The 27190-nt window shown below is 41.5% G+C and overlaps 1 protein-coding gene across 1 annotated transcript in view; it reads left to right on the forward strand.

Annotated features, from left to right (window-relative positions):
* Positions 1-1787: 1787 nt before the first annotated feature.
* Positions 1788-27190, forward strand: part of LOC121575543 (integrin alpha-5-like) — a 47490-nt gene continuing 22087 nt past the window's right edge. Inside the window, exons 1-9 of the mRNA XM_041888712.2 lie at positions 1788-2157; positions 15116-15246; positions 19319-19419; positions 19814-19937; positions 20192-20253; positions 20692-20737; positions 23193-23318; positions 23606-23650; positions 24194-24237. Of these exons, the coding sequence (XP_041744646.2) occupies positions 1949-2157; positions 15116-15246; positions 19319-19419; positions 19814-19937; positions 20192-20253; positions 20692-20737; positions 23193-23318; positions 23606-23650; positions 24194-24237 (888 nt within the window). The 5' untranslated portion in view covers positions 1788-1948. The remainder of the gene's footprint in view (positions 2158-15115; positions 15247-19318; positions 19420-19813; positions 19938-20191; positions 20254-20691; positions 20738-23192; positions 23319-23605; positions 23651-24193; positions 24238-27190) is intronic.

Here is a 27190-nt window from a genome sequence, read left to right on the forward strand (position 1 = left end):
GGCTCCCGTGTTCGATCCTGGTGATCGCATCTGGCTCTCCACCAGGAACCTACCCCTCCGCCTGCCCTGCTGGAAGCTGAGCCCTTGGTTTGTGGTGCCCTTCAAGGTCCTCTGGATGGTCAATGAGGTAACTCCCCACCTCCTACCGGATCTCACCCTCTTTCCATGTTTCCCTCCTCAGGCCGGTAGTTCCTGGTCCCCTGGCTGGTGCTGTCCCCCGCTAAACCCCTCCGCCTCCCCTGGACATCAATGGGACTCCCGCCTAGGCCGTCTAGTCCCTCCTGGACTTCCAACGTTTTGGGGGTTGGCGCCATTATAAACTAATCATGATCATGGATGTGATGAGGTACAGAACTTGTCCAAATCTACAGTACCACACCATTGATAAGCAACGTCATAACTAGCCAACTCCATCACAGCTAGCTACTGTAGTCCATACATGTGCACAGACCAACAACATACAATTATAGACCTAGCTGCTTCAAACACTGTAATAAGTTGTCATAATGCTCAGACAACAGGTAAACATGGCCACAGACTGTTACTCTCACATTTCAAAATAGATAATAAAATAAACAGCAAGCGATCTGCAATAAAACTCACCAGAAATCCATCCTGCTAAATGGTCAATCAAATCAAATTTTATTTGTCACATGTGCCGAATACAACAGGTGTAGACTTTAGCGTGAAATGCTTACTTACATGCCCTTAAACAACAATGCCGTTTTAAGAAAATAGAGTTAAGAAAATATTTACTAAATAAACTAAAGTAAAAAAAAAAAAAAACTACACAATAAAATAACAATAATGAGGCTATATATAGGGGGTTTGTTTACATTATATTGACAAGACCTTTCAACTGACGAACTGCATGTTACTGCAGCATAATTTGGATCTGATCTTGAATCATGACTGATAGGCCTAGTTGGGAAAGAGTGAATTTAGGTTCAGAGTAGTGTTATAATGTACAGTCCCAGTCAAAAGTTTGGACACACCTACTCATACAAGGGTTTCTCTTTATTTTAACTATTTTCTACATTGTAGAATAATAGTGAAGACATCAAAACTATGAAATAAGCTGCTCCCATTGTTGCAAAGAGTTATGGGATATTAGAACCCAGTTGTCTTAACCTTTGTCATCTTCAACCTAGGGTGTGTTCGTAAATTCACTCTAGAGTGCCAGGGTTGCGCTCAGGGGTGCGCTCTGGGCGTTAGTAAATTAGCTCTTGGAGCGTTCAGAGAGCTGATATTTACATTTACATTTTAGTCATTTAGCAGACGCTCTTATCCAGAGCGACTTACAGTTAGTGAATGCATACATTTTTTCCTACCCCCTGTGGGAATCGAACCCACAACCCTGGTGTTACAAACGCCATGCTCTATCAACTGAGCTACATCCCTGCCGGACATTCCCTCCCCTACCCTGGACGACGCTGGGCCAATTGCGCGCCGCCCCATGGGTCTCCCGGTCGCGCCGGCTACGACAGAGCCTGGATTTCGAACCAGGATCTCTAGTGGCACAGCTAGACCACTGCGCAACTCGGGAGTATATGATATGAGTGCACTGTTGAAAATGCATTAGATCTTCACAAAATTATAAGAATCTATGCTAGGCTTTTTTCATCGATTTTGATAGACCTACATCTCAAAGAATACACACACACACCAAAACAGGTTTGGAGTGCGCCCACATCCCATGTTTAATATCCAAAGCTCCACCCCAAAATGTAACTCCCTCCCCGAGTCTACACTGCTAAAACAAGTAACGTTAGCCTATGAGAGCGAGAAGCAGAGTGAAACGGGGTCCTATTTAATTCACAAGGAATTAATTGTATGTGCTGGAATATGCATTACCAAACATATTACGCAGGCGAATGATGAGTTTCACACCTCGCAGCAGATTAAACAGTATCTAGCGATTCGATGAAAGAAAAGACGCACAAAAGAAATGGGAACTGGACGGCAACTTGCAACACTTTCAGTAAATTCAACCCCGCGAAATCCAGGTTATTGCGCCCAGTTGGTTGTACTTGCAGTGGTTTTTATCCAGCTGTGCGTAACATTTAACTTGGAAACCGAAAACCGGGTCGTCTACACTGGACCTAGGGAAAGTTTTTTCGGTTATTCGGTGGATTTTTTCTACAATACTTCATCTAGGTGAGTGCTTATTCATCTTACCCCTCCGTTAGCTTTGCTTTCTTTACATTGTTCTAGGCAGCTGTTTGGCACAAGAATACACAATTGCTTTCACTTCAAAAGTTATGATTTTAATGATTCCATATAGGCTATTTGATATTGTTGTTGTGCACAGTATAATATCACCGTTTAAGCCTGAACGGCATTACCATGTTATACAGCTGTGTAACAAGCCTACTCATACGATTTGAATAACGGTTTGTAGGCTACATAGAGGCAAAGGGAACAGGTTTTGGACAAGTCCACCACCACAGCTCCTGCCACCTTCTTCCCCACACCGCCTTTTGGGGGAATTATTCCCCATTTACCCTCATGGTATGATATTATCTAAAGTTTTAGCTCAGTGGTATTCAATCTGTGGCCCACGAAAATATATATATATAAAAAATGGAGTATCTGACATAGGCTTTGTAAAAGCACCCGCAAATAGGCTACCAGTGAGGCAAGTGCCGCTGGCTGCTGGTAAGCTTTCTTGACTTGGACACCAACACATAGCTAACACATAACACATTTTTGCCAACACACAGCTAACCTTTTTTTAACCAGCTTAATGCCTCGAACACACCTACAGCGTCATTGCGCAAAATGGTACGCAGCATCATCTGGACATGGGTGCACCAAAAGTTCAACATTCACCTTCTGTCAAGCCTCCTACATATATAATTTGATGCATATGTTCGATTTATCCACACAGATAGCACTGCAACTGCCTCTGCAACACAATGCTGCAAGGCAAACCCAGCGTTCCATTGAAAATGAATGTACTTGGTTCTTTTTTATAAACTAGAGTACCAGTGAGCATTTCTTGTAGTGGACAACTGTTTGGAGCTGTTACAAAGTAATTCATAATAATTAGATTTGTTTTTCTCATGTGAATACATTAAGATATAAAGGGGGGACATAGATACATTCAATATAATTCATGAGGTGAATCAAAACCTATGTTTAAACCCTTTCTCGTGCCTGGAGTCTTCACAGATTCTGCAAAAATCGTCTGACATAAAACACTACCTTTCTTTCCTTACATTTATGATAATGTTGTTTGTTGTTATATCATATAGTAAGCATTTAACAATTGAATTACACATTGACCTTGATCCTGTACAATTCCTGGATATTGCTGTCGGACTCTTTTTTTTTGTATGGAGATCTCGGAAGTGTACCATAACTTCATAACATTTCGTATCTCCCTATGTTAAGGTGTGAAAACTGTTTTCATGGGCACATATCCAAAATAATGTATGTGATTGCAAAATCCAATGCTTCTAACAGAAATAGTAACTTTAATATGATTAATGAAACAAACATCGATACTGTCATTAACAGGGTTATTCAATAATTACGCATAATAGTTGTTTGATGCTCGTTTGATGTCTAGCTGTTTAGTTACATGGGGACATTATCGAGCAACAGCTGATTCAGGAAAGGATTTTCTGAATGACAGTCAAGTGATGAAGAGCTTGTGTAATACTGCACACTATTTAACAACAGCCAAAGTGTGGGAATTCATGTTGATCTCGAGGATTGACAGACCATTTTGGTGTATATGTTGTTAAGGGGGTCAAGATACAGTAGTTAGCCTACTTTGTAGAACACATTATTTGAATATTCCTGAGGTAAGATTAAGGTCCGTGTATCTTTTGTTTTCCAAGTTAAAACGGAGCAATCGGGAACGTGAAATGTCCTGATTATTCGTTTTGAATATACATTTTTTTTAAATTAAAAAATATATGCTTATTTTTTCATTTTTGCATATAAAACCCAAAAAACTGCTTGATATTTCGATGTTCAAATGTAGGTGGGGTTAAATGTGGAATGCCTGGTCAAGTGCACAGCCAACACTTCCTGTCCTTTCAAAGAAGGTCACCCTTCAATCTTCAGTCTATGAATCTATTGTCTATTAACTAATTGATTAACAGTTGCCCATACCGTGCCACAGTGCCAAGATTTCTCAATTTCTGCATTAAATGTAGTGTGTATTAGACTTATTAATGAACTGCTGTTACTGTAAATGGTTAGCTGATTGATATTAGGGTTGGGCAGTATCCAGATTTTCATATTGTCATACCGTCCTTCTCTTACCCCAGGATTTACGGTATTACCGGCTTAGTACACAAGGGGGCGCCAAAAAAAAGCCCATTGGGCATCTATTACCAGAATGCTAACAAAATTACCAAAAGTAATAGTGAGTTTCCATGGAGGCTGCTAGCTAAATATGCCAACAGACCGCAAATGAAAATAAACTAATTGCAGACAGGCAACCCAGCTCATAAAGTTATATAAATATAGGTAGAAGCTACCGAATGTCATTTACAAGCAAATGTGATCGAGAGACATTGTGCAAATGAACAAAGTTTTGACGGATGCAGTACTGGCTTTCCAGCAGGATGTCTAGACGCTGTGTCTGTGTGGAGTCTGGAGTCGCTAGGGCAACGGGCCTGCCTGCTCTGCTCTGAGAAGAGGGGGGAGGAGCTGACAAGCCGAGAACGGAGAGGAGAAAAAATGCAAGGAAATCAAGATAGCAGTGGCAGCTGTACAAATAACTCATCCAAAGGGCTTTGACTTCTCAAACACGGCAGAAAGTTAACACAATATAATTAATTATAAATGTATTATTAATTCATTTACCTGATTAATTTAGCCACTTAGATAGCAAGTAATACTTAGGGGTATAACTAGAATTCTGAGTTTAACATTTTTTATTTCTGCGTTTTGTAAACGCAGATCTAAAATGATTCTTATTGTAATTTCTGCTCGGCATCAGACTAATTTTGTGCTTCAGTTGCACTTCTAAACTCAAACTTCAAAGAAATAGTTTCAACGGTATTGAAAAACCATCCCGTGGCTATTTCCAAATACCCCGCTATATGGTATATACTATATACTACCCAAGCCTAACTGATATATCCTAGATTCCTAGCTAACCATTGGTAATCTTATTAAATTATGCTATACAGCCAAAACAACAGTATCTATTGCTAGACTAGAGATATGCCCTAGCTGTAGTTAGTGGTTGCACATCTAACTATTTGGATTTAAACAAGGGTGTAAATAGTAGACATGTGAATATAGCGTTTCACTGTTTACAGCAGGTCTCCAGCTACCCAGACCTGTCTGATCAGGCTGATATGGTGCTGTGGGTGTGTCCAGCTTACACCTGTGCAAATCTGTGTGTGTATAGCAATGGAATTAAACATCCTACCAATTCCTCAAGTGTTGTGCTGTAGGTCCACCACACACCCGAAGGGTTGTGGGGTCCTGTCCAGAAACAACCCCTAACCCCTAACCCTAGACACTTGTGGAGATCTGAGAGAATTGGACAGGTGTAAGCAATACCGCCAAAATTCCACCAAGCCTATCAGAGGGTAAGGTGGAGCTCTCACCCTGTCACCACCCATCAATCCCTCTCAGATCTCCACAAGTGTCTAGACTCTGGGCAGTAGGGTCTAGGGGTTGTTTCTGGACAGACAATGGGTATTATGGTAGCTCAGTCAGTCAATCTGTCTGGCGCTGTCAATTTTTTTGTTATAGCTGTCAAATACTTGCTTCCTCTGTCCTTGGGTGAATCTCAATTGCATTTCCTTGATTCGTTGCATCCTCTCTCCTCGTCTCCTTTTCAAAACCAATTGGATGAGAAGGTCAGAGGTCCCTCCCGTTTCACCTTCTTATCCAATGGATTTTGAGAAGGAGGCGAGGATAGAGGATGTAGGAATGAAGGAAATACAATTGAGATTCTCCCCTTGTTTCCTCCATTCCTCACCTCACTCTCAAAGCACATTGGGGGAGAGGAGTGAAGGTTCCTCCCCTCGGGCTCCAATGCACTTTCAAGGAGAGGCAAGGAATGGAGGAAACAAGGACAGAAGAAGCACACACACACACTGCTTGAAGAGTTTACTGATTATAATGATTTCATTATTGGTTATTATTATTTTCAATGATTTTGTTGACAGAACCCATTGTATTATATTAGTGTATTACATTATTATATCAACTATAAAAATAAATAGAAATCCTGTTGTTTATCTTTTCAATGTTTAACATGGCTATAAACGATAGAGAAGGTGACTAAAGCACAAACAGACCTGGCTACTAGGCATGGCAAAGAAACATGCAGTGTCCATGTTTCATGTGACATTTTGAATGACATGTAGATGTTTTGTTGAGCTATGAGTTATGGTCTCATTGTGTCTATCTGGACTCTTATTCCTGTAACTACACATTTGAAACTGCAAGAAAATCATATTTAAAAGTATATAATAATATAATAATAATAATAATAATAATAATAATAATAATAATAATAATATGCCATTTAGCAGACGCTTTTATCCAATGCGACTTACAGTCATGCGTGCATACATTTGTGTATGGGTGGTCCCGGGGATCGAACCCACTACCTTGGCGTTACAAGCGCCGTGCTCTACCAGCTGAGCTACAGAGGACCATCATTTAGAAATTCTGTCCCTGATGTCACACATTGCAATGACGCTGTAGGTGTGATTGAGGCGTAACAGCTGCTCTTAGCGAAAATGTGTTTGGAGTTTCCTTTCTAGCTAATAGGCTATGTTATAATGTAGAGTTCAAAATAATGTAAAACTATCTACCAAAACGATTCATTTTAAAATGTTGATTACTTCTCCTTACCATTATCATTCACCTGATATTTATTTTTTTGCTAATGTATGATGGGGGTCTCTGGGTCACCAGTTTGCCTGGGAGGGGGTCTCTGGGTCACCAGTTTGCCTGGGAGGGGGTCCCTGGGTCACCAGTTTGCCTGGGAGGGGGTCCCTGGGCAAGAACAGTTTGAAGAACCCTGTTTTAGGTTGTAATATCCCTTTCATACACAGACCAAAATCCCACAAATGTACCATGCCTGCTTCTTGGTATATCTGAAAGGGGTAAGGGGTAAAACACATTGAAATTAAAATCCACATAAAGACCTAATCATGATTCCTGCATTTTCACAGACCCTGTAATCAAAATACAGGTATCGGGTCTTTGTAAATGGTTTTCTGCTTTTTTGCAGGTAAATTCATTAACACTTCCATTGTTTAACACCTCCATAATTTGAAATGCAAACAGCCCCCATGATTTAACAAAAAAAAACACGCCTCCCAATTTGCCAGTTACCCACTACATAAAAGGGGTATACCTGCAAGAAAGTGGTAAATAATGGGATGTTTGAAAAGGGGTCATGTAAACATTGCCTTATATATTTTTTTAGAGGTAATATACCACATTTTCTATCTGAAATTGGTATAACTCAGCTAAGTAGGCTGCCAGATGTTCACTTTCTTCAGCAAAGCCTGTGATGAATGTACTTTGGTGCGAAAAGTGCAAATCAATCCCAGAACAACAGCAAAGGACCTTGTGAAGATGCTGGAGGAAACAGGTACAAAAGTATCTATATCCACAGTAAAACAAGTCCTATATTGACATAACCTGAAAGGCCGCTCAGCAAGGAAGAAGCCCCTGCTCCAAAACCACCATAAAAAAGCCAGACTACGGTTTGCAACTGCACATGGGGACAAAGATCATACTTTTTGGAGAAATGTACTCTGGTCTGATGAAACAGAAATGGAACTGTTTGGCCATAATGACCATCGTTATGTTTGGAGGAAAAAGGGGAACGCTTGCAAGCCGAAGAACACCATCCCATCCGTGAAGCACGGGGGTGGCAGCATCATGCTGTGGTGGTGCTTTGCTGGAGGCCTACAAACCTGATTCGGTTACACCAGCTCTGTCAGGAGGAATGGGCCAAAATTCACCCAACTTATTGTGGGAAGCTTGTGGAAGGCTACCGAAACGTTTGACCCAAGTTAAACAATTTAAAGGCAATGCTACTAAATACAAATTCAGTGTATGTAAACTTCTGACCCACTGGGAATGTGATTCAATAAATAAAAACTGAAATAAATCATTCTCTCTACTATTATTCTGACATTTCACATTCTTAAAATAAAGTGGTGATCCTAACTGACCTAAGACAGGGAATTTTTACTAGGATTAAATGTCAGGAATTGTGAAAAACTGAGTTTAAATGTATTTGGCTAAGGTGTATTTAAACTTCCGACTTCAACTGTATATTCCACACATACATATTCAGCATTTTGGGGGAGTTGGATCAAATACATTAAGGGCAAATTCCAATCCTTGGATGAATAGGGATTCCATGGACTTTGACAAATACAAGAAGGACCCCCTCCCTGCTGTTTTACTGATAGGTGTGTAATGGTGAGTGAGATTAAATAAGATTCAAACATGTAGCTAGGCCTACTTAGCCGATGCCCACGGCAGGTAACACCACTTTTCACCTTTCACTAAGAGGAAAATGTTAGCATTCACAGCTGAAATGAAGTAACATAATTAGGCCTATTTTACCAACTGAAATGGGGGTTTTCTTAGCCTATCAAATTAGGTACTCACTCAGAGTTGCATTCTTTTTGTCCAACTAATGATATGGGAATGTGGTACCACAACCTTCACGGATCAAATTGTAAGTCGCTCTGGATAAGAGCGTCTGCTAAATGACGTAAATGTAATGTAAATGTAAATCAAATCAACAACTGAACTTGTGTAATGCGCTCGCACTTCATACAGTACATCACGTGTACACAAATGATGCAATGCATTGTAGGCCTGTTATTAATATGTCACTTTGACAAGTGCGCATCACTGCTGTGCCACCCCCACCCCTGTCCTGATCCTTTCAAGAAAAATGCATTCAACTTCAAGTTCAGATATTTATGATACATTCTCTCATATTTACAGATTCATTGATGATATAAAATGATATCACCTACAGTAGAAGGGAAAGTGTCATGAAACTTTAACACCATTCCCCTAAAAAACTCACCAAATACAATTTCTAGGCCTATGCTGATAAAACATATCCTAATGAATAGGCTTTTCAGCAATCGTGGTAAAGGCTTATCCTACATTTTAGGACGGACACACACACACAGCCTATTTAGAGAGACCGTCGTCATCAACAGCATCATGGCGGCTGAAGATAATGAAAGGATATGGGCAGTAAGGCATCTGTTATAGTGAACTTCGACTCCCTTTTCTTTTAAATTACCACTAGGAGACCATCAGCAGAGAGGAACTCCAATGGTTTGGACTGAACTGAAGTATCATCTTGCACCATTACTCAGGAAGTAAGCACAGCCCTTGTACATGTAGGTTCATCTCGTGGTAGCAATTGAGCCTGGGGACGAGGTTACATGTAGGTAGCTTGGTCAAATAGTGAGAAATGACGTATCCTAGACCTAGGTTTTGAACAACTACAGTGTCATACTATGGTTGGACTAATCCGAAGAAGAAAAGGGCATCAAGTTATTCATGTAGGCCTAGTTTACAATGGGACCACTCTGGAGACGTAGCTGTGACATTATCATTAGGCCTATAATGTAAGTCAGGGGTTAGGTCACTTGTTGCAAATGCTCATTTCGATAATAGTTAAGGACTCAAATCTGTGGGTCACCATTAACATGGGCTGAGCCAACATTGGCACATGGGCTGAGCTGAGCGATGTTTAAACTAATATCTAGAGGCCTATATCAGCTCCGCCTGTCACAGCACCCCTTCTACCGTCCTCCGAGGCAGAACTGGTTTGATGCCATTGACTGAATAAATGTACACGTTTTCTGACACCAGCGGGGAGGAAATTGCTTAAGTCTCCCTCTGTTTGCTCAGCTAAGCATTGGGGGGGCAGAATGTGTGTTGTGGAGTCGTTACGAAAATGTTGATTCAGTCCTCTTGTAGGAGTTGGCTCTTTTTCTCCCATGGTGCTTTTTTTGCCTGGTCAGGACTGGACAATGTTAGTCTTTGTACTGAAATAAACAAAATAATTCAATAGCTAGCTATTTTTAATGTTTTGATTTCCCTAATTTTATCATATGCCTGTTGCAATTGCTCCTGTCTTGTTTGGGGTCATATGACTCAAGTTGGAGTAGGTGGAGCAGTTGCGGTCGTAGAAAGACAAATAGAGTGACACACTCGCCCGAAAAGTTTGCTGTTTCTCAGCATACCACTGTTGTTTGTGTCTCAGCGACATCCACAGTGTAAGTCAATAAGCCTAGTTAAGATAGAACCCTAGTGTTTTGGTAAAGAGGTTGTCTGGCAATAATATGTAACGAGCAGTAGCTGTAGAATGGTTTTGGTGCATAAGCAATGTTAATGTAGTGTTTCCCATTCTACAGATTGTAAATTAAATATACTTTTTTTTGCTAAAAGGATTATTATATTATTCATCGATTGACTATGACTTTTCAAATCACCCAGTAGTGCTATCTGCAGAGTTAGCGCAATGGAACCAATGGAATAGCCACAAAGGGGCAAGCCCCACGCATATAGCACTCCAGGCAAGCTCAATCAAAGTACTCAAAGTAACTCAAAGTACTTGAAAGAAACAAAAACTATTTGAATCGAGGTGTTCCTATACGTTTGGCCAGTAAATTCGAGTTGACTCATTCATGCATCATTACTCTGATATTGATATTCTTGCTATGGTATGATTTCCCTTTGCTGTATGTTTTCAAATTCTTTTCAGGTGTATATCATTGACTTAAAGGGCACTTAGCAACTCAACACTTTGAGAAATCACAGGAGAGCTCGAGAGTGTATATGAAAGAGAACAGTTCCCAAAAACTCAGTCCTCAAAATATTGAGTGGCTGCAAAGTGAATGGTTTATAGGAAAGTTAATCCCGCCATGTAAATATTCCTCTTATGCTCTCCAGACATTTGGGGGCCCCTTGACTCAGAGGCTGTCTGATCTCTGTTAATGTCATCATTCATCGACATCTAAAGCTTTGCAATTCCCCTGGGCTTGGCGGTTTAGTGTGGCTGCATTGAAAGGGTAGACGGATTGTCTCTCTCTCTCACTCTAGCTTTCTCTCTCTCTGTCTCTCTCAACGGACGTTACATTAAAGTGTTGTTCGTTCTCGTCGTTTCTTCATTTTCAACAGATTGTCGTCTGAAGCTGAATAGCAAGGAAAACTCAGAAAGGGGGTTTAGAAATGAGTCTGCCCATTTTGTATTGCCCCTTTTTCTGCTCCGTCCTGCACCATGCACTGTCCCTAAATCCCCCCCCCCTCCTCCCACTTTTCCCCGTTTAACATTTTACATTCTAATTCTTAGGAAACAAGGCTGCACAATGCCTAATATTCACTGAATGTCTAAGATTACCATCTTGCAAAGTCAGAAAAACCTGCTAACTCCCAAAAAGACATGCTTCCCACTGGGCACAGACGTCAGTTCAACGACTAGTTTTAATTTACATTTGGTTTAGTCGTCAACTAATCTGAAACGTGAAATCAACAAAAAATGTCACCATGTCATTGGATTTAGGTTAAAAGTTGAGTTAAAAAAATACAAAATGCCCTTACGTTGATTACTTTTTGCATATCCAACCAGTTTTCCATGTTGATTCAACGTCATCACATTGATTTTTTTTGGTTGAAATGACGTGGAAACACCGTTGATTCAACCAGTTTTTGCCCAGTGGGTTCTGTCTAGGTACACTTGATAGTCCTGTCAGGCAGAATCAAATCTTGATTCAGTAGCTTATTTCTCAGGCATGGGTAGATGGATCCAGAGATCCTAGATATTATCCTTTCATACCCTCGGAAACCAAATAGTTTTTAACCACAAAACTAAAACCCTCCACCCCAGCCCCTCATTAGCCCAATACCTCAATGAAATGTGTGCCGTGTTTAGCTTCTTTGGTGGAATACTATCTGAACTACTAAATAACTATCTGAACTACTAAATGTTGGATATGTAGTCTTTTTGATGGAGGAAAGATGTTTGAGCCCACTGGAAGTAGACTGGACTAGTATGTGTTTCTTGTTACTTCAGTCTCACTCCATGTTCAAGAATGGCCTTTTTCCCTTTATTCAGATTACAACCTCTCACTTTTGGTTATTTGAAAATGAAATAATCTCCAAAATATAGCTATTTCTTAAAACAAACCATAGAAAGTTGGTTGCAATTTCAGTTTAATCCACCAGAAAAGACAGAACAAATAATACAACAAATATTGTGGTTAAATTCAAATATACTAATTGATTAAAAAAAACATACTTTTTCAAAAAGAAAATTATAATAATCTTTGTAAATTATATTATAAATAGGACTGGTGGAGTTATGTCACACATGCAGCTAACAAAATTATATGGAAATGTCTGCTCTACCCATAATTACAACCAAATAATTGCAGCATTACCGCAAAAATGGAAGAGACAAGTGGAAGGGGGAAAAAGTAAGGAACTTGTCTGTCGACCCTGCATAAAAAAAGTATACCAGTTTAATTTAAGGACCAAAAAATGGACAGCTGTGCAATATAGATTGCAAAATAGTTGGGAAGAGATTTTCGAGGTACCGATTCCATGGCACATGGTTTATGAACTGATACGCAAAATGACACCAGTTTCAAAACTTAAATTATTATACAAAATTCTTGCAACCAATAGAATGTTATATATATAGGGGATACAACCTTCCCAGCTCTGCAGATTTTGCTGCGAAGAGACAGAGTCATTAGATCATTTATTTTGGTCCTGTCCATATGTAGCTTGTTTTTGGTCACAGGTCCAGGAATGGCTGAAGAATTGCAACATTTACCTGGAGCTAACTCTGCAGATAGCACTACTGGGTGATTTGAAAAGTCATAGTCAATCGATTAATAATATAATAATCCTTTTAGCAAAAAAAAAGTATCTTTAATTTACAATCTGTAGAAACTATGAGAATAGAAAGGTTCTGAACTTTTGTGAAACATCACATCACAGTTGAAAAATATATGGCAAATAGAAATCCAATATGGATGGTGTTAAGAGATAGATGGGAGAGGTTGAATGGAGCTGAAGGGTGGGACTAATAACAACAAGACAACTAATGTAAAATATACTGTGTCTGTAAAATTTATATAAGTTCAGAACTTTTGTGAAACAGCACAGTTAAAAATATATGGCAAATAGAAATCAAACTGGATGGACATTAGAAAGGAGGAAGGACAGGACTAAAAACAAACAAAATATAACTTTTGTAAAATAGATTGTGTCTGTAAAATGTATATAGAATGTATAAGCTGGAAGTAGAAGCCTAAGTGTTGATGTTCATTAGTTTACTCCAATTAGGGGAGGGGTGGTAGGGTTAGTGGAAAATAATAAAGGAAAATGTATTTTTAAAAGAGAAGTATAAATATATGTGCAGTGCCTTCGGAAAGTATTCAGACCCCTTGACTTTTTCCACATTTTGTTATGTTACAGCCTTATTCTAAAATTGATTAAATTGTTTTTTTTCCTCATCAATCTACACACAATACACCATAATGACATTTTTGCTAATTTATAAAAGATAAATAAAACATGTCACTTTTATATAAGTTTTCAGACCCTTTACTCAGTACTTTGTTTTAGCACCTTTGGCAGCGATTACAGCATCGAGTCTTCTTCGGTAGGACGCTACAAGCTTGGCACACCTGTATTTGGGGAGTTTCTCCCATTCTTCTCTGCAGATCCTCTCAAGCTCTGTCAGGTTGGATGGGGAGCATTGCTGCACAGCTATTTTCAGGTCTCTCCAGAGATGTTAGATCGGGTTCAAGTCCGGGCTCTGGCTGGGCCACTCAAGGATATTCAGAGACTTATCATGAAGCCACTCCTGCGTTGTCTTGACTGTGTGCTTAGGGTTGTTGTCCTGTTGGAAGATGAACCTTCGCCCCAGTCTGAGGTCCTGAGCGCTCTGGAGCAGGTTTTCATCAAAGATCTCTTTGTACTTTGCTCCGTTCATCTTTCCCTCGATCCTGACTAGTCTCCCAGTCCCTGCAGCTGAAAAACATCCCCACAGCACGATGCTGCCACCACCATTCTTCACCATAGGGATGGTGCCAGGTTTCCTCCAGATGTGACGCTTGGCATTCAGGCCAAAGAGTTCAATCTTGGTTTCATCAGACCAGAGAATCTTGTTTCTCATGGTATGAGAGTCTGTAGGTGCCTTTTGGCAAACTCCAAGCGGGCTGTCATGTGCCTTTTACTGAGGAGTGGCTTCCGTCTGGCCACTCTACCATAAAGGCCTAATTGGTGGAGTGCTGCAGAGATGGTTGTCCTTCTGGAAGGCCGGGTACCAAACTTCTTCCATTTAAAAATGATGGAGGCCACTGTGTTCTTGGGGACCTTCAATGCTGCAGAAATGTTTTGGTACCCTTCCGCAGATCTGTGCCTCGACACAATCCTGTCTCGGAGCTCTACGGACAATTCCTTTGACCTCATGGCTTGGTTTTTGCTCTGATATGCACTGTCAACTGTGGGACCTTATATAGACAGGTGTGTGCCTTTCCAAAACATGCCCAATCAATTGAGTTTACCACAGGTGGACTCCAATCAAGTTGTAGAAACAACTCAAGGATGATCAATGGAAACAGGATACACCTGAGCTCAATTTTCGAGTCTCATAGCAATACTTATGTAAATAAGGTATTTCTGTTTTTTTGTTTGAATTAATTTGCAAACATTTCTAAAAACCTGTTTTCGCTTTGTCATTATGGGGTGTAGATTGATGAGGGAAACGTAACAAAATTTGAAAAAAGTGATCCATGAAGGGAGGGAATAGCCAAATCATTTAAAAACAATAACTTGGGGCGGCAGGTACAGTAGCCTAGCGGTTAAAAGTGTTGGGCCAGTAACTGAAAGCTTGCTGGTTTGAAACCCCGAGCTGACTAGGTGAACAATCTGCCGATGTGCCCTTGAGCAAGGCACTTAACCCTAATTGCTCCTGTAACTTGCTCTGGATAATAGCGTCTGCTATATGAGTAAAATGTAAATGCTTCGTGTACTCCCACTTGTTATTTTTGGATGCTGTATTTTTGCCCGACTGTGCACTAATGTTGTGTTTTTGTGTTCTATTTTAACTTTATAGTGTCAGCATTCTGATTGGTGCTCCCAAAGCTAACACCAGCCAACCGAACGTCAGCGAAGGTGGATCTGTGTACTTATGTCCCTGGAGCCAGGGCCAATCGGATTGCAGTGTCGTCCACTTTGACAATGAAGGTAAGGTACCTGGCTGAATCACCTGGTGGAATTATTTGTGAATGAGTAGCCCTACCGTAGAGCTAACGTATCAACTATCCACTGTGTGATCCTCTCAGCTATTCCATCTCAGATCAAAGCCTTTGAGTAAATTCATTTTTTGATTATTTAACCTGTTTGAGAGGATGAGTAGAATTACTTTATTACTCCTTCATAAGAAAACAAGTACCATTACCATTCATTATAAAACTGGTTGTTTGGATCCTGGATGCTGATTGGACGAGCAGACACACCTATGCCTGCTAACAGTTCCATCTGAAAATTATCACTGCGCCTCCATAAGAATGTCATGTTCATGTTGCTGTCTGAATCATCTCTTGTATTTATCTCAACTCGCACATTATTTCCCTTGCTTCCAGCCTAGCGTTTAGTTTGGTACATGGGGGTTAATATAAGCCTCACTGTCTGCAAGTCCGACCTCAGCAACAATGTTTCACTTTTGAATTTCGGATCTCTGCAGTACTGTACATAGAGTGAATGGTGCCCAGACGAGATGAAAAAACTTTTTCTAAACCAGTTGAAATCACGCATCAACGTCATTATCATGGATATATCCAAGTAAAACCCAAGAGAAAAAAAGCTAAAACAAACAAAAAATGCATCTTGTGTACTGTCATTCCAGGTTCAATGTTTGATGTGACTGAGTTAGCTGAAGTTGGCTAGCTAGCTAGCAAGTGACAAGAACGTTATCCAGCCTGCATACCAACCATTTTGTTTAGAATGGACGACCAGTCCTTTTCCGTCTGTAGCAACATGGCCAAAATAACTAACAACCAGATTTTTGTCCGGACTATATATTTTGGTGGAAGAATGAAATTATATGAATTGACTCATCAAAATAAAGTTCCAATGAAAATATGTAATTCATTGTTATTTTAATATGTTGGTAACAGTTTTATAAAAGCAATAAGGCACGCGAGGCTCTGCTATCGTGTCGGGCAGAACAACGGCATTTACCTGTGACTGTATTCATGATACAGCACTGCCTCTTGTGCCTTGTTGCTTAACTAGTGGTTACAACATGTAAAGCATTATGTCAACTGCCATAATGTGTATTTCCTTGTACAAACGTCTAATGAATTTCCGATTAACAATTTTAACATCAGGTGTCACAAAGGTTTCATACGTACATTTTACAAAGGCTGTCTGCTGCAATGCTATCATAGCATACCTCCAGTTAAAGTTGGATTGTATATCCATAAAAATGTGTCTTCAGCCATTAAAGAATAAGGCTTCTATTAGTGAGCTCACTGGCTATGATGACCCTGAGGTTATAGTGGCAAACCTCTCTGTCAAGGCTTGGAGATTCTTCACCAATGGTGCTCTGTTTTTATTTAAACCATTCTTTGAAGTTTCTCCTCCTGTGCTTAGTAGTGACTGAGCCCTCTCTCGTCTTCCCCCTTTCTAAGGCCTCTAGTTTGAGGTAAAGTTTAGTTAAAGCTCTGTATCCACTACATCCAGTGTCTCCACAGGTCCTTGGTTGATTTCCTGCCTGGCTGGATTGAAGCCCAGTGTTGTAACTTTAATTAGGCCAAAGCAGTGGGCCAGGGTTCCAGTCTCGAACTCCTAGAGTTTTTCTTCGGGACTGCAGTTTAACTGAGGCCCGGACCAGGAAGACAATTTCCATACACGGCCACATAGAGTCAGATTTGAACATTCCTAATAAGACACTTTAGTCATCACCTTTGTGCACAAAACATCCATTGAATTATTAAAATAATTGTCACTGAGGCTGATATTACAATTTTATATTCATCCAATGTCTGCCATGTTTTTGGATAACGTGATGACGTCGTCGCTGCACACGCTGCGCCCTGTGCTCAATGAGTGCTAGTGCGCATGTGATGTTGGTTCGTATAAACCGGATGCAACCCGATATAGACGGTCCATGAATCAGCGAATGCGAACATGAGTAGATAACCTTGAGAACAACAGGCGGACATCTTGGACGCAGTCTCCAGTTGTTATTATACCTCAGTGGGCCAAAGTCATTATGGGGACAAGGACCCCTGGGCTGCCTGCCCCTAGCTCTGCCTGCCAGTGAAGCGGTCACAGCCACATCAGATATAAGCAGGAAGTGATAAGGTCCACCGTTTGAGGATCAGAGAGTGTGTGTTATCACATACGCTCACACACATACTGTACATTACATAGACACATACAGACACTAGATACACATATTCAGACACACAGACATGCATGCACTAAAACTGGAAGCATGCATTCTCGTGCACCTAAACTGTTTATACGTGCACAGCTTACAAACACAAACTATGTACACGTCCACAGGCTTACATAAGCAGGCATGCCCACACACAAACACCCTCTAATATGTACACTCTCCAAATTGAAGACGCAGCTGATGTGATATGTGAATTCATGAATTTAGCTGACAGCCGTTTTACACAGACAGGTAGACACACACACACACTGCCCCAGGCCCTTCCGTTCCCGGGTTTGTGCAATGTAGCGTTTCCCATGCAGGTCTCTGGGTTCAAAGGGCATAGTGTGTACTAACACAGTCCAGACTCCAGCAGCCAATCAGACAGACAGACATAGGGCAGGGCAGTGGTTAGGGAAGGTTAATGTTACTTGTCAAGTCCATGCGTCAGACAAATTAATAAAACCCACACTCCCAAGTCTACCGCATTAAAGGGATGGTTCATCCAAATTTCTAAATGTGTTCACATTTTTCTTACCTTGTATGTAGTCTATTGGCCAGGATTGACTGTCTGCAGTTGACGACTCATGCTTTTTTAATGATGAATTTGGGTGAACTATCCCTTTAAGGAACATTTAGGGGTTTTCATAGCAAGGCTTGTCCTCATTCGTGTTCATTCTCTCTCAACATTACTTAATATATACTGTAGGTTTGACCTACAGTAATGTTACCACCCAGAAATCTTGAGTGTACTCTCTCAAAGCCAGCTGCTCAATGTTTTTGTCTGTCACAGGAAACTGTTTTACCTTCCCCCCTTCATAAAACGGGGACCAGACTACGAAGGACAAATGTTTCGGTTACAGTAAAAACGCGTTCCAAGTCCTGCTGAACGATTTGATGTTTGCCAATAGCATGGTGGATAGATTAAGAGTTGAAACTCGGAGACAGAGGTTATAAAAACATCAATGCTAAAAACCCAAGGACACACATGGGATCAGGTTGAGACATAATTACAATAGACATCACTATGGTTATTTGGAGGTTTTGCTCTCAAATAAGGAGTCACGCGATGATATGTTGTGTGGTCCTTCCCCTACGACTCGGGAAACCATGCAGTTTATTAGCCTACAGATTCAATAAGTTATGATGAACTTCACAGGGTGATGAAAGTGCACAGTGATGAGCTTGATGCTGCTTTCCAATAAATATTGAGGGTCTTATTCTGGTGACATGATGATCGATGCTTGACTGCCGTTTGACAAATAAAAATATTTGTAGACTAGACAACCCACACAGCCTACCCACACTGTATCTGTGAGCTGCTGGGTAGAGCGCAGGTGCCAATACCAGAGTAGGCACATTTGCTATTTAACGCAATCGTTTTTGTGACAAAGCTATCGGTAGAGTTGACAATGCGATGGAAACCCATTGAACACATATTTTTTTAATGCAAATTCTAAAATATTCACATGAAAATCTGTCGCCAATTGGATGGAAACCTAGCTACTCTCACTCAGATATGCAAACATTTCTCTCTACCATATGGCAAAATGTGTAGAATTGCAGGAAGTTAGCTGTAAAACTGACATTTATTATTTCCGACCTATGGCAAAATGTGTAGAATTGCAGGAAATTAACCCTAAAACGTAAATTTCTCTCCGCTGTCAAGAGGGGAGCCGCTAAAATGTTTTGCTCGCAAGGTGGGCCCCCCCAACAAAATGTCACTTAGGGCCCCCAAAAGGCTAGGGCCGGCTCTGACTGCATGTTTGTGGCCCCCACCCCATCAAAGTCACCCATCCCTGCTTTAGGCTATTACATTCATACAAGTATTGTATTACAAATGTAAAGGTGCGTTTCTTTGGCATCTTCCAGGAGATCGCCGTTTCCATGTCAATGACGTCGACGTCCAGGTGGAGTTCAAGTCCCATCAGTGGTTTGGAGCGACAGTGCGTTCCCATGGCAACACTGTCCTGGTAAGATACTATGTTCTGTGGGATAGAGAGGATTAGGTCAGAATCTAACTGTCCGGTTAGAAATGACCATCAGAAAACCAATACGGACTTGATTGATTGATGATTTTATGTGTATTTTGATATTGTTTACAAGTTCTACATGAATCGGTCTATTATTTGACTACTGTCACAAGTCGACCATAGCCCCAGTCATGAAATGCTTTTCACAATGTGTCAGTGATGCCTAGCAACATCTGACAGCATTGTCTTCCGTCAGATAGCACAACGGTGGTTTTAGAATGACGCCATCTGACGGAAGACAATGCATCTGACAGTTGATAGTTGAGTTTCTTGTGTGTTGTTTTGAATGTTAACCCTGTCTAACCCCTATACCCTTCTCTTGAATGTGTCCAAGGCTTGTGCCCCAAGGTATTACTGGAGAACAGAACATGACGCCCCCTTCTCTGACGCCACAGGAACTTGCTACCTCTCCGTGGACAACCTCAAGACTTTTGTGGAGTACGCCCCCTGTCGCACAGGTACAGTACTGCAATGACACCCTGATCCAAAATACTGCACCTGAAGTCAATTGAATGAAGTAGTGCCAAAGCATGCAGCCACGACTTTGAGTTGTGTGAGGGCTGAATCCTGACTCCAACTTGAACTTTCTTGTAAATTGACCACTGATGTCAATGGGAGGTTTGTGTGTGCACGTTATGATACAGCCCTGGCTGGGCTATTTGGGTTGTGGCCTTTCAGTGTGACTCGTCAATGTCTCTTCCGTTTACCTCAGAGAGACATGGTCCTGCCGGACAGGGCTACTGTCAGGGTGGGTTCAGTGCTGACTTCACCAAGGTACGTTCAAGAGGAAAAGGAACAATTCATTAACAATTAAAAATAGATCATCTTGGGAGCTTTTTATATGGGTGCTTATGTCTTGGGGGCTGTTCCAGAAAGAAGGATCAATGAGTTAGCCAGCTAACTGTCCCAGAAATTCTGATAACTTAATCTTTTTGAGAAATATATACTTTAAATTAGCATGGAGTAATTGACTCGACAACCAACGACCTATATTCAAGTTTAGCTTTCTTAATGAATCAGGAAATCAATAGATATATTTGACTGCTTATCCAAGTTAGCTGGCTGACTGAATGATCCTGCTTTCTGGAACACCCCACTGTATGAATACTGTAAGCCACAAAAGACTTACAATTGAGTTTTATCTGAAAGCACCTGATACATATTCTTGATAAAAAGTTCTCATCAGAGCAGTCGTTTTTCTGTTTGTTTCAGGATGGGAAAGTTGTTCTTGGAGGACCAGGAAGCTTTTACTGGCAAGGTGAGTGCACTATAGGATTTATGATAGGACCTTATTGGGACCATATGTGGATTTATATTAATTGGTTCAACTACAGGACATAGAGATAGCATACAGTATAGCATAGAAAACCATACAGTGGGGAGAACAAGTATTTGATACACTGCCGATTTTGCAGGTTTTCCTACTTACGAAGCATGTAGAGGTCTGTAATTTTTATCATAGGTACACTTCAACTGTGAGAGACGGAATCTGAAAAAAATCCAGAAAATCACATTGTATGATTTTTAAGTAATTAATTTGCATTTTATTGCATGACATAAGTATTTGATACATCAGAAAAGCAGAACTTAATATTTGGTACAGAAACCTTTGTTTGCAATTGCAGAGATCATACGTTTCCTGTAGGTCTTGACCAGGTTTGCACACACTGCAGCAGGGATTTTGGCCCACTCCTCCATACAGACCTTCTGCAGATCCTTCAGGTTTCGGGGCTGTCGCTGGGCAATACGGACTTTCAGCTCCCTCCAAAGATATTCTATTGGGTCCAGGTCTGGAGACTGGCTAGGCCACTCCAGGACCTTGAGATGCTTCTTACCGAGCCACTCCTTAGTTGCCCTAGCTGTGTGTTTCGGGTCGTTGTCATGCTGGAAGGCCCAGCCACGACCCATCTTCAATGCTCTTACTGAGGGAAGGAGGTTGTTGGCCAAGATCTTGCGATACATGGCCCCATCCATCCTCCCCTCAATACGGTGCAGTCGTCCTGTCCCCTTTGCAGAAAAACATCCCCAAAGAATGATGGTTCCACCTCCATGCTTCATGGTTGGGATGGTGTTCTTGGGGTTGTACTCATCCTTCTTCTTCCTCCAAACACGGAGAGTGGAGTTTAGACCAAAAAGCTCTATTTTTGTCTCATCAGACCACATGACCTTCTCCCATTCCTCCTCTGGATCATCCAGATGGTCATTGGCAAACTTCAGACGGGCCTGGACATGCGCTGGCTTGAGCAGGGGGACCTTGCGTGCGCTGCAGGATTTTAATCCATGACGGTGTAGTGTGTTACTAATGGTTTTCTTTGAGACTGTGGTCCCAGCTCTCTTAAGGTCATTGACCAGGTCCTGCCGTGTAGTTCTGGGCTGATCCCTCACCTTCCTCATGATCATTGATTCCCCACGAGGTGAGATCTTGCATGGAGCCCCAGACCGAGGATGATTGATCGTCATCTTGAACTTCTTCCATTTTCTAATAATTGTGCCAACAGTTGTTGCCTTCTCACCAAGCTGCTTGCCTATTATCCTGTAGCCCATCCCAGCCATGTGCAGGTCTACAATTTTATCCCTGATGTCCTTACACAGCTCTCTGGTCTTGGCCATTGTGGAGAGGTTGGAGTCTGTTTGATTGAGTGTGTGGACAGGTGTCTTTTATACAGGTAACGAGTTCAAACAGGTGCAGTTAATACAGGTAATGAGTGGAGAACAGGAGGGCTTCTTAAAGAAAAACGAACAGGTCTGTGAGAGCCTGAATTCTTACTGGTTGGTAGGTGATCAAATACTTATGTCATGCAATAAAATGCTAATTAATTACTTAAAAATCATACAATGTGATTTTCTGGATTTTTGTTTTAGATTCCGTCTCTCACAGTTGAAGTGTACCTATGATAAAAATTACAGACCTCTACATGCCTTTTAAGTAGGAAAACCTGCAAAATCGGCAGTGTATCAAATACTTGTTCTCCCCACTGTACATCAACTAGTTTTTTCCCCCTTTTCTTTAAAGGCTGGGAATTCCCAATCTTTCACATTTTTCCTTTTTATTAGACAGATACAGTGTAGAGAGACACGAGAGAGATATTATTTGTGTCAGCATAATGACAGAGTGGGATTAAAACCTGCGCAGATGCGTACATATGGTTTCCAAGTGGCGAAGTTACCCCCAAGACCAGTGGTTCTCAAACTTCTCCTCGGGGAACCCCAGCCGTTCCATGTATTTTATCCATTCCAGAGCTAGCACACCTGGTTCAACTTGTCAACTAATCATCAAGCCCTTGACTAGGTGAAGCAGGTGCGCTAGTTCAGGGCTACAACCAAATTGTGAAACGACTGGGGGTCCCCAAGGAGAGGTTTGAGAAGCACTGCCCTAGGTCTAGACCAGGGGTTTTCAAACCTCTCCTCTTGGACCCCCAGCAGTTTCATGTATTTAACTATTCCACAGCTAGAAAACGGGATTCAACTTGTCAAATAATCATTAAACCCTTTAATATGTGAATCAGGTGAGCTAGTTCAGGGCTACAACAAAATTGTGAAATGCTAAGGGTCTCCGAGGAGAGGATTTGAAAACCACTGCCCTAGACCATTCTCAGGGCCAAACTTCAACAGTCATTTTACTGCAGCTAAAACCCCATAAGACAAAGTTCAAAAGTCACGGCTTGTCTTAACCCCTGACATCTGACCCTTATCTCCATCCGTCCTTCCCACAGGTCAGCTGATCTTAGCCACCACAAAGGAAATAGTCAAGGCCTACTACCCTTCCTACTTCCTGCTCTCTGTTACCGGACAGATACAGACCCATCAGGTGCAGGGGAGCTATGACGACAGTTACCTAGGTGAGCATGGTCCACTTCTTCATAGGAGTTAGACAGAGGCTGCATCTGAAATGACACCCTATTCCCTTCACAGTGCACTGCTTTTGACCAGAGCACTAAGTAGTTGCCTTACCCGATTTCTCATTGCACTCTACTCACTGGTATTGACCCATCATTTTTCTCCCATTCTCTCTCTCTCTCTCTCTCTCTCTCTCTCTCACTCTCTTTCTCCCTCTCTCTCTCTCTCTCTCTCTCTCTGTCTCTCTGTCTCTCTGTCTCTGTCTGTCTGTCTGTATCTCTCTCTCCAGGTTACTCTGTGGCCGGCGGGGAGTTCAGTGGAGATAATATTGAAGGTGAGGGTCATATTTACAGTGTCGACTGACTCGCTTGCGCATGATTGGGTTTTGGGTTTGCTTACCCCATAGCTCTGTCTAATGGTTAATCATCGGAAGTCCATCTAAAGTCCCCTATGCTCTAATATACTCATGTGCTCTAATCATTAGAGCTCTAGTCATTAGAGCACACGAGTATATCAGAAGAATATCAGAGCACAATGTAATAGTCTATTTATTACATAACATTGGAGTCTACTGTACTTAAGTAGCTCACTCAAGGCCACAACATGAAGATGTTCTGCTTATTTTAAAAGAAATGAACAACTTGCACGGTGCACTTGGCCGTATCAATTAGTTTATTAAGCTTTTAAGATTTCATAGAATTATTGCCACAGACCTGCAACAAGCAAACCTCAGCTTTTCATATTTTAAACACTGCTTATGATGAGCAATGTTTTAACCCCTCGGTTGTTCACATTTGGAAGTGCTTGGAGTCCTAGCCCTAGCTTGGACTCAACTCTTGAACTTCCTTTCTCTCTTTCTCATTTTCTGTCTTTGCAGATTTCGTCACGGGAGTCCCCAAGGGACTCATGCTGTATGGTTTAGTAAGGAGTCCTCACATATTTCATACATATTTCATCATTCATTCTAGATTAAAGTTAATGAGGGGTAACATAGGGATGACTTAAGGATGACATAGAGGAATGTTACTGTAAAGAGGAAGAGGGGGTGAGAGGACGCCAATAAATAAAAAGGGGAATAGATTCAAGTTTTAATGTCACATGCACAAGTACAGTGAAATGCCTTTCTTGCAAGCTCTAACCCCAACAATGCAGTAATCAATAAGAATGTAATACTTCTGGAAGTGAATTAAGAGAGGGATTTAAAGAAAGATGTTCTTATACAAGAATGATATGCATACATATTCATAAATGCATGTGTTACAACTAGGGCTGTTACGGTGACCGTATTACCGCCACACCGGCGGTCACGAGTCATGATGGCAGTCAAATTCCATGTAACCGTTTAGTCACGGTAATTAGGCTTCTCCAAGCTCTGATGCTGCTGATGGTCATTAGTATCCTACCAAACTTGCTAATTGCCTGGTACTCAGCACTCTATTGTCCTTCTAATCACTCTGACATCAATGCAAATGTTATCGAAAATCAAACACTTCATGGGAGCCCATTTGCTCATATTGCGCAACATTTCTATAGGCTAAAATCCCTTTTCCCCGCTGCGTGCTGAAGCACCTCTCACTCACATCACCCAGTCAAGTGATCGGGTCTTTCTCAAAGGCTACAAGTGAAGACAGACACATCTGGGACGCAACTGTGCGCGTCCTTATCCAATTCCGAGGTGAGAGACAGAATGACAACAACAAAATCCAGAAAAACGCATGTCAAAAATGTTATAAATTGATTTGCATTTTAATGAGGGAAATAAGTATTTGACCCCCTCTCAATCAGAAAGATTTCTGGCTCCCAGGTGTGTTTTATACAGGTAACGAGCTGAGATTAGGAGCACACTCTTAAAGGGAGTGCTCCTAATCTCAGCTTGTGACCTGTATAAAAGACACCTGTCCACAGAAGCAATCAATCAATCAGATTCCAAACTCTCCACCATGGCCAAGACCAAAGAGCTCTTCGAAGATGTCAGGGACAAGATTGTAGACCTACACAAGGCTGGAATGGGCTACAAGACTATCGCCAAGCAGCTTGGTGAGAAGGTGACAACAGTTGGTGCGATTATTCGCAAATGGAAGAAACACAAAATAACTGTCAATCTCCCTCGGCCTGGGGCTCCATGCAAGATCTCACCTCGTGGAGTTGCAATGATCATGAGAATGGTGAGGAATCAGCCCAGAACTACACGGGAGGATGTTGTCAATGATCTCAAGGCAGCTGGGACCATAGTCACCAAGAAAACAATTGGTAACACACTACGCCGTGAAGGACTTAAATCCTGCAGCACACGCAAGGTCCCCCTGCTCATGAAAGCACATATACAGGGCCGTCTGAAGTTTGCCAATGAACATCTGAATGATTCAGAGGAGAACTGGGTGAAAGGTGTTGTGGTCAGATGAGACCAAAATCGAGCTCTTTGGCATCAACTCAACTCGCCGTGTTTGGAGGAGGAGGAATGCTGCCTATGACCCCAAGAACACCATCCCCACCGTCAAACATGGAGGTGGAAACATTATGCTTTGGGGGTGTTTTTCTGCTAAGGGGACAGGACAACTTCACTGCATCAAAGGGACGATGGATGGGGCCATGTACCGTCAAATCTTGGGTGAGAACCTCCTTCCCTCAGCCAGGGCATTGAAAATGGGTCATGGATGGGTATTCCAGCATGACAATGACCCAAAACACACGGCCAAGGCAACAAAGGAGTGGCTCAAGAAGAAGCACATTAAGGTCCTGGAGTGGCCTAGCCAGTCTCCAGACCTTAATCCCATAGAAAATCTGTGGCGGGAGCTGAAGGTTCGAGTTGCCAAACGTCAACCTTCGAAACCTTAATGACTTGGAGAAGATCTGCAAAGAGGAGTGGAACAAAATCCCTCCTGAGATGTGTGCAATCCTGGTGGCCAACTACAAGAAACGTCTGACCTCAGTGATTGCCAACATGGGTTTTGCCACCAAGTACTAAGTCATGTTTTGCAGAGGGGTCAAATACTTATTTCCCTCATTAAAATGCAAATCAATTTATAACATTTTTGACATGCGTTTTTCAGGATTTAGTTGTTGTTATTCTGTCTTTCACTGTTCAAATAAACCTACCATTAAAATTATAGACTGATCATGTCTTTGTCAGTGGGCAAACTTACAAAATCAGCAGGGGATCAAATACTTTTTTCCCCTCACTCTAAACGTTCTCATCTGTTGCGTCAGGCTCATTGCTTAAAACAGGTTTTTTGATGCTAGTGGTTGTATTAATTTGGGATCTATCGCATCTCACAACTGTCCCGGACTATTTTTGGAATATTTATTTCTCGCACAGAATAGAATAGGTCAACTTTTGTACTATGGGGGATAGTATATTGACATAGGCTAGTGCTAGTGCTTTTGCTATTTGTTAGGCCTACTCATCTTGTTGGCTGACGAAAAGTAAATGTTGACAGTTCTTCCAATATCTTCAATATGCGCCTCGGAATTGGATAAGGACGCGCACAGTTGCGTCCCAGATGTGTCTGTCTTCACTTGTAGCCTGTGAGAAAGACCCGATCACTTGACTGGGTGATGTGAGTGAGAGGTGCTTCAGCACGCAGCGGGGAAAAGGGAATTATAATTATTATATTCAGGCAAGGGTATAACGGGCACTGGCCGCAAAAGGCATTGATTTTTTTAGGGGGATTATGGCCACACAAAGGGGATGCAGCCGGGAAATTCGAGGCATTATCAAGTGCTTGTCAAATTGTGAATGAGAGACTGATGAAGTGTGTACAGCCTGCACAAAAAACTAAGCAGAGCTCATCCCTTTCATGCAACTTTTTTCAAATCATCGTTAGAGTCCCATCATGCAGCATTAGAAGGTATTAACATCTAAACATATAGCCCA

The sequence above is a fragment of the Coregonus clupeaformis genome, chromosome 10, assembly GCF_020615455.1.
Source record: "Coregonus clupeaformis isolate EN_2021a chromosome 10, ASM2061545v1, whole genome shotgun sequence".
NCBI classification, from domain to species: domain Eukaryota; kingdom Metazoa; phylum Chordata; class Actinopteri; order Salmoniformes; family Salmonidae; genus Coregonus; species Coregonus clupeaformis.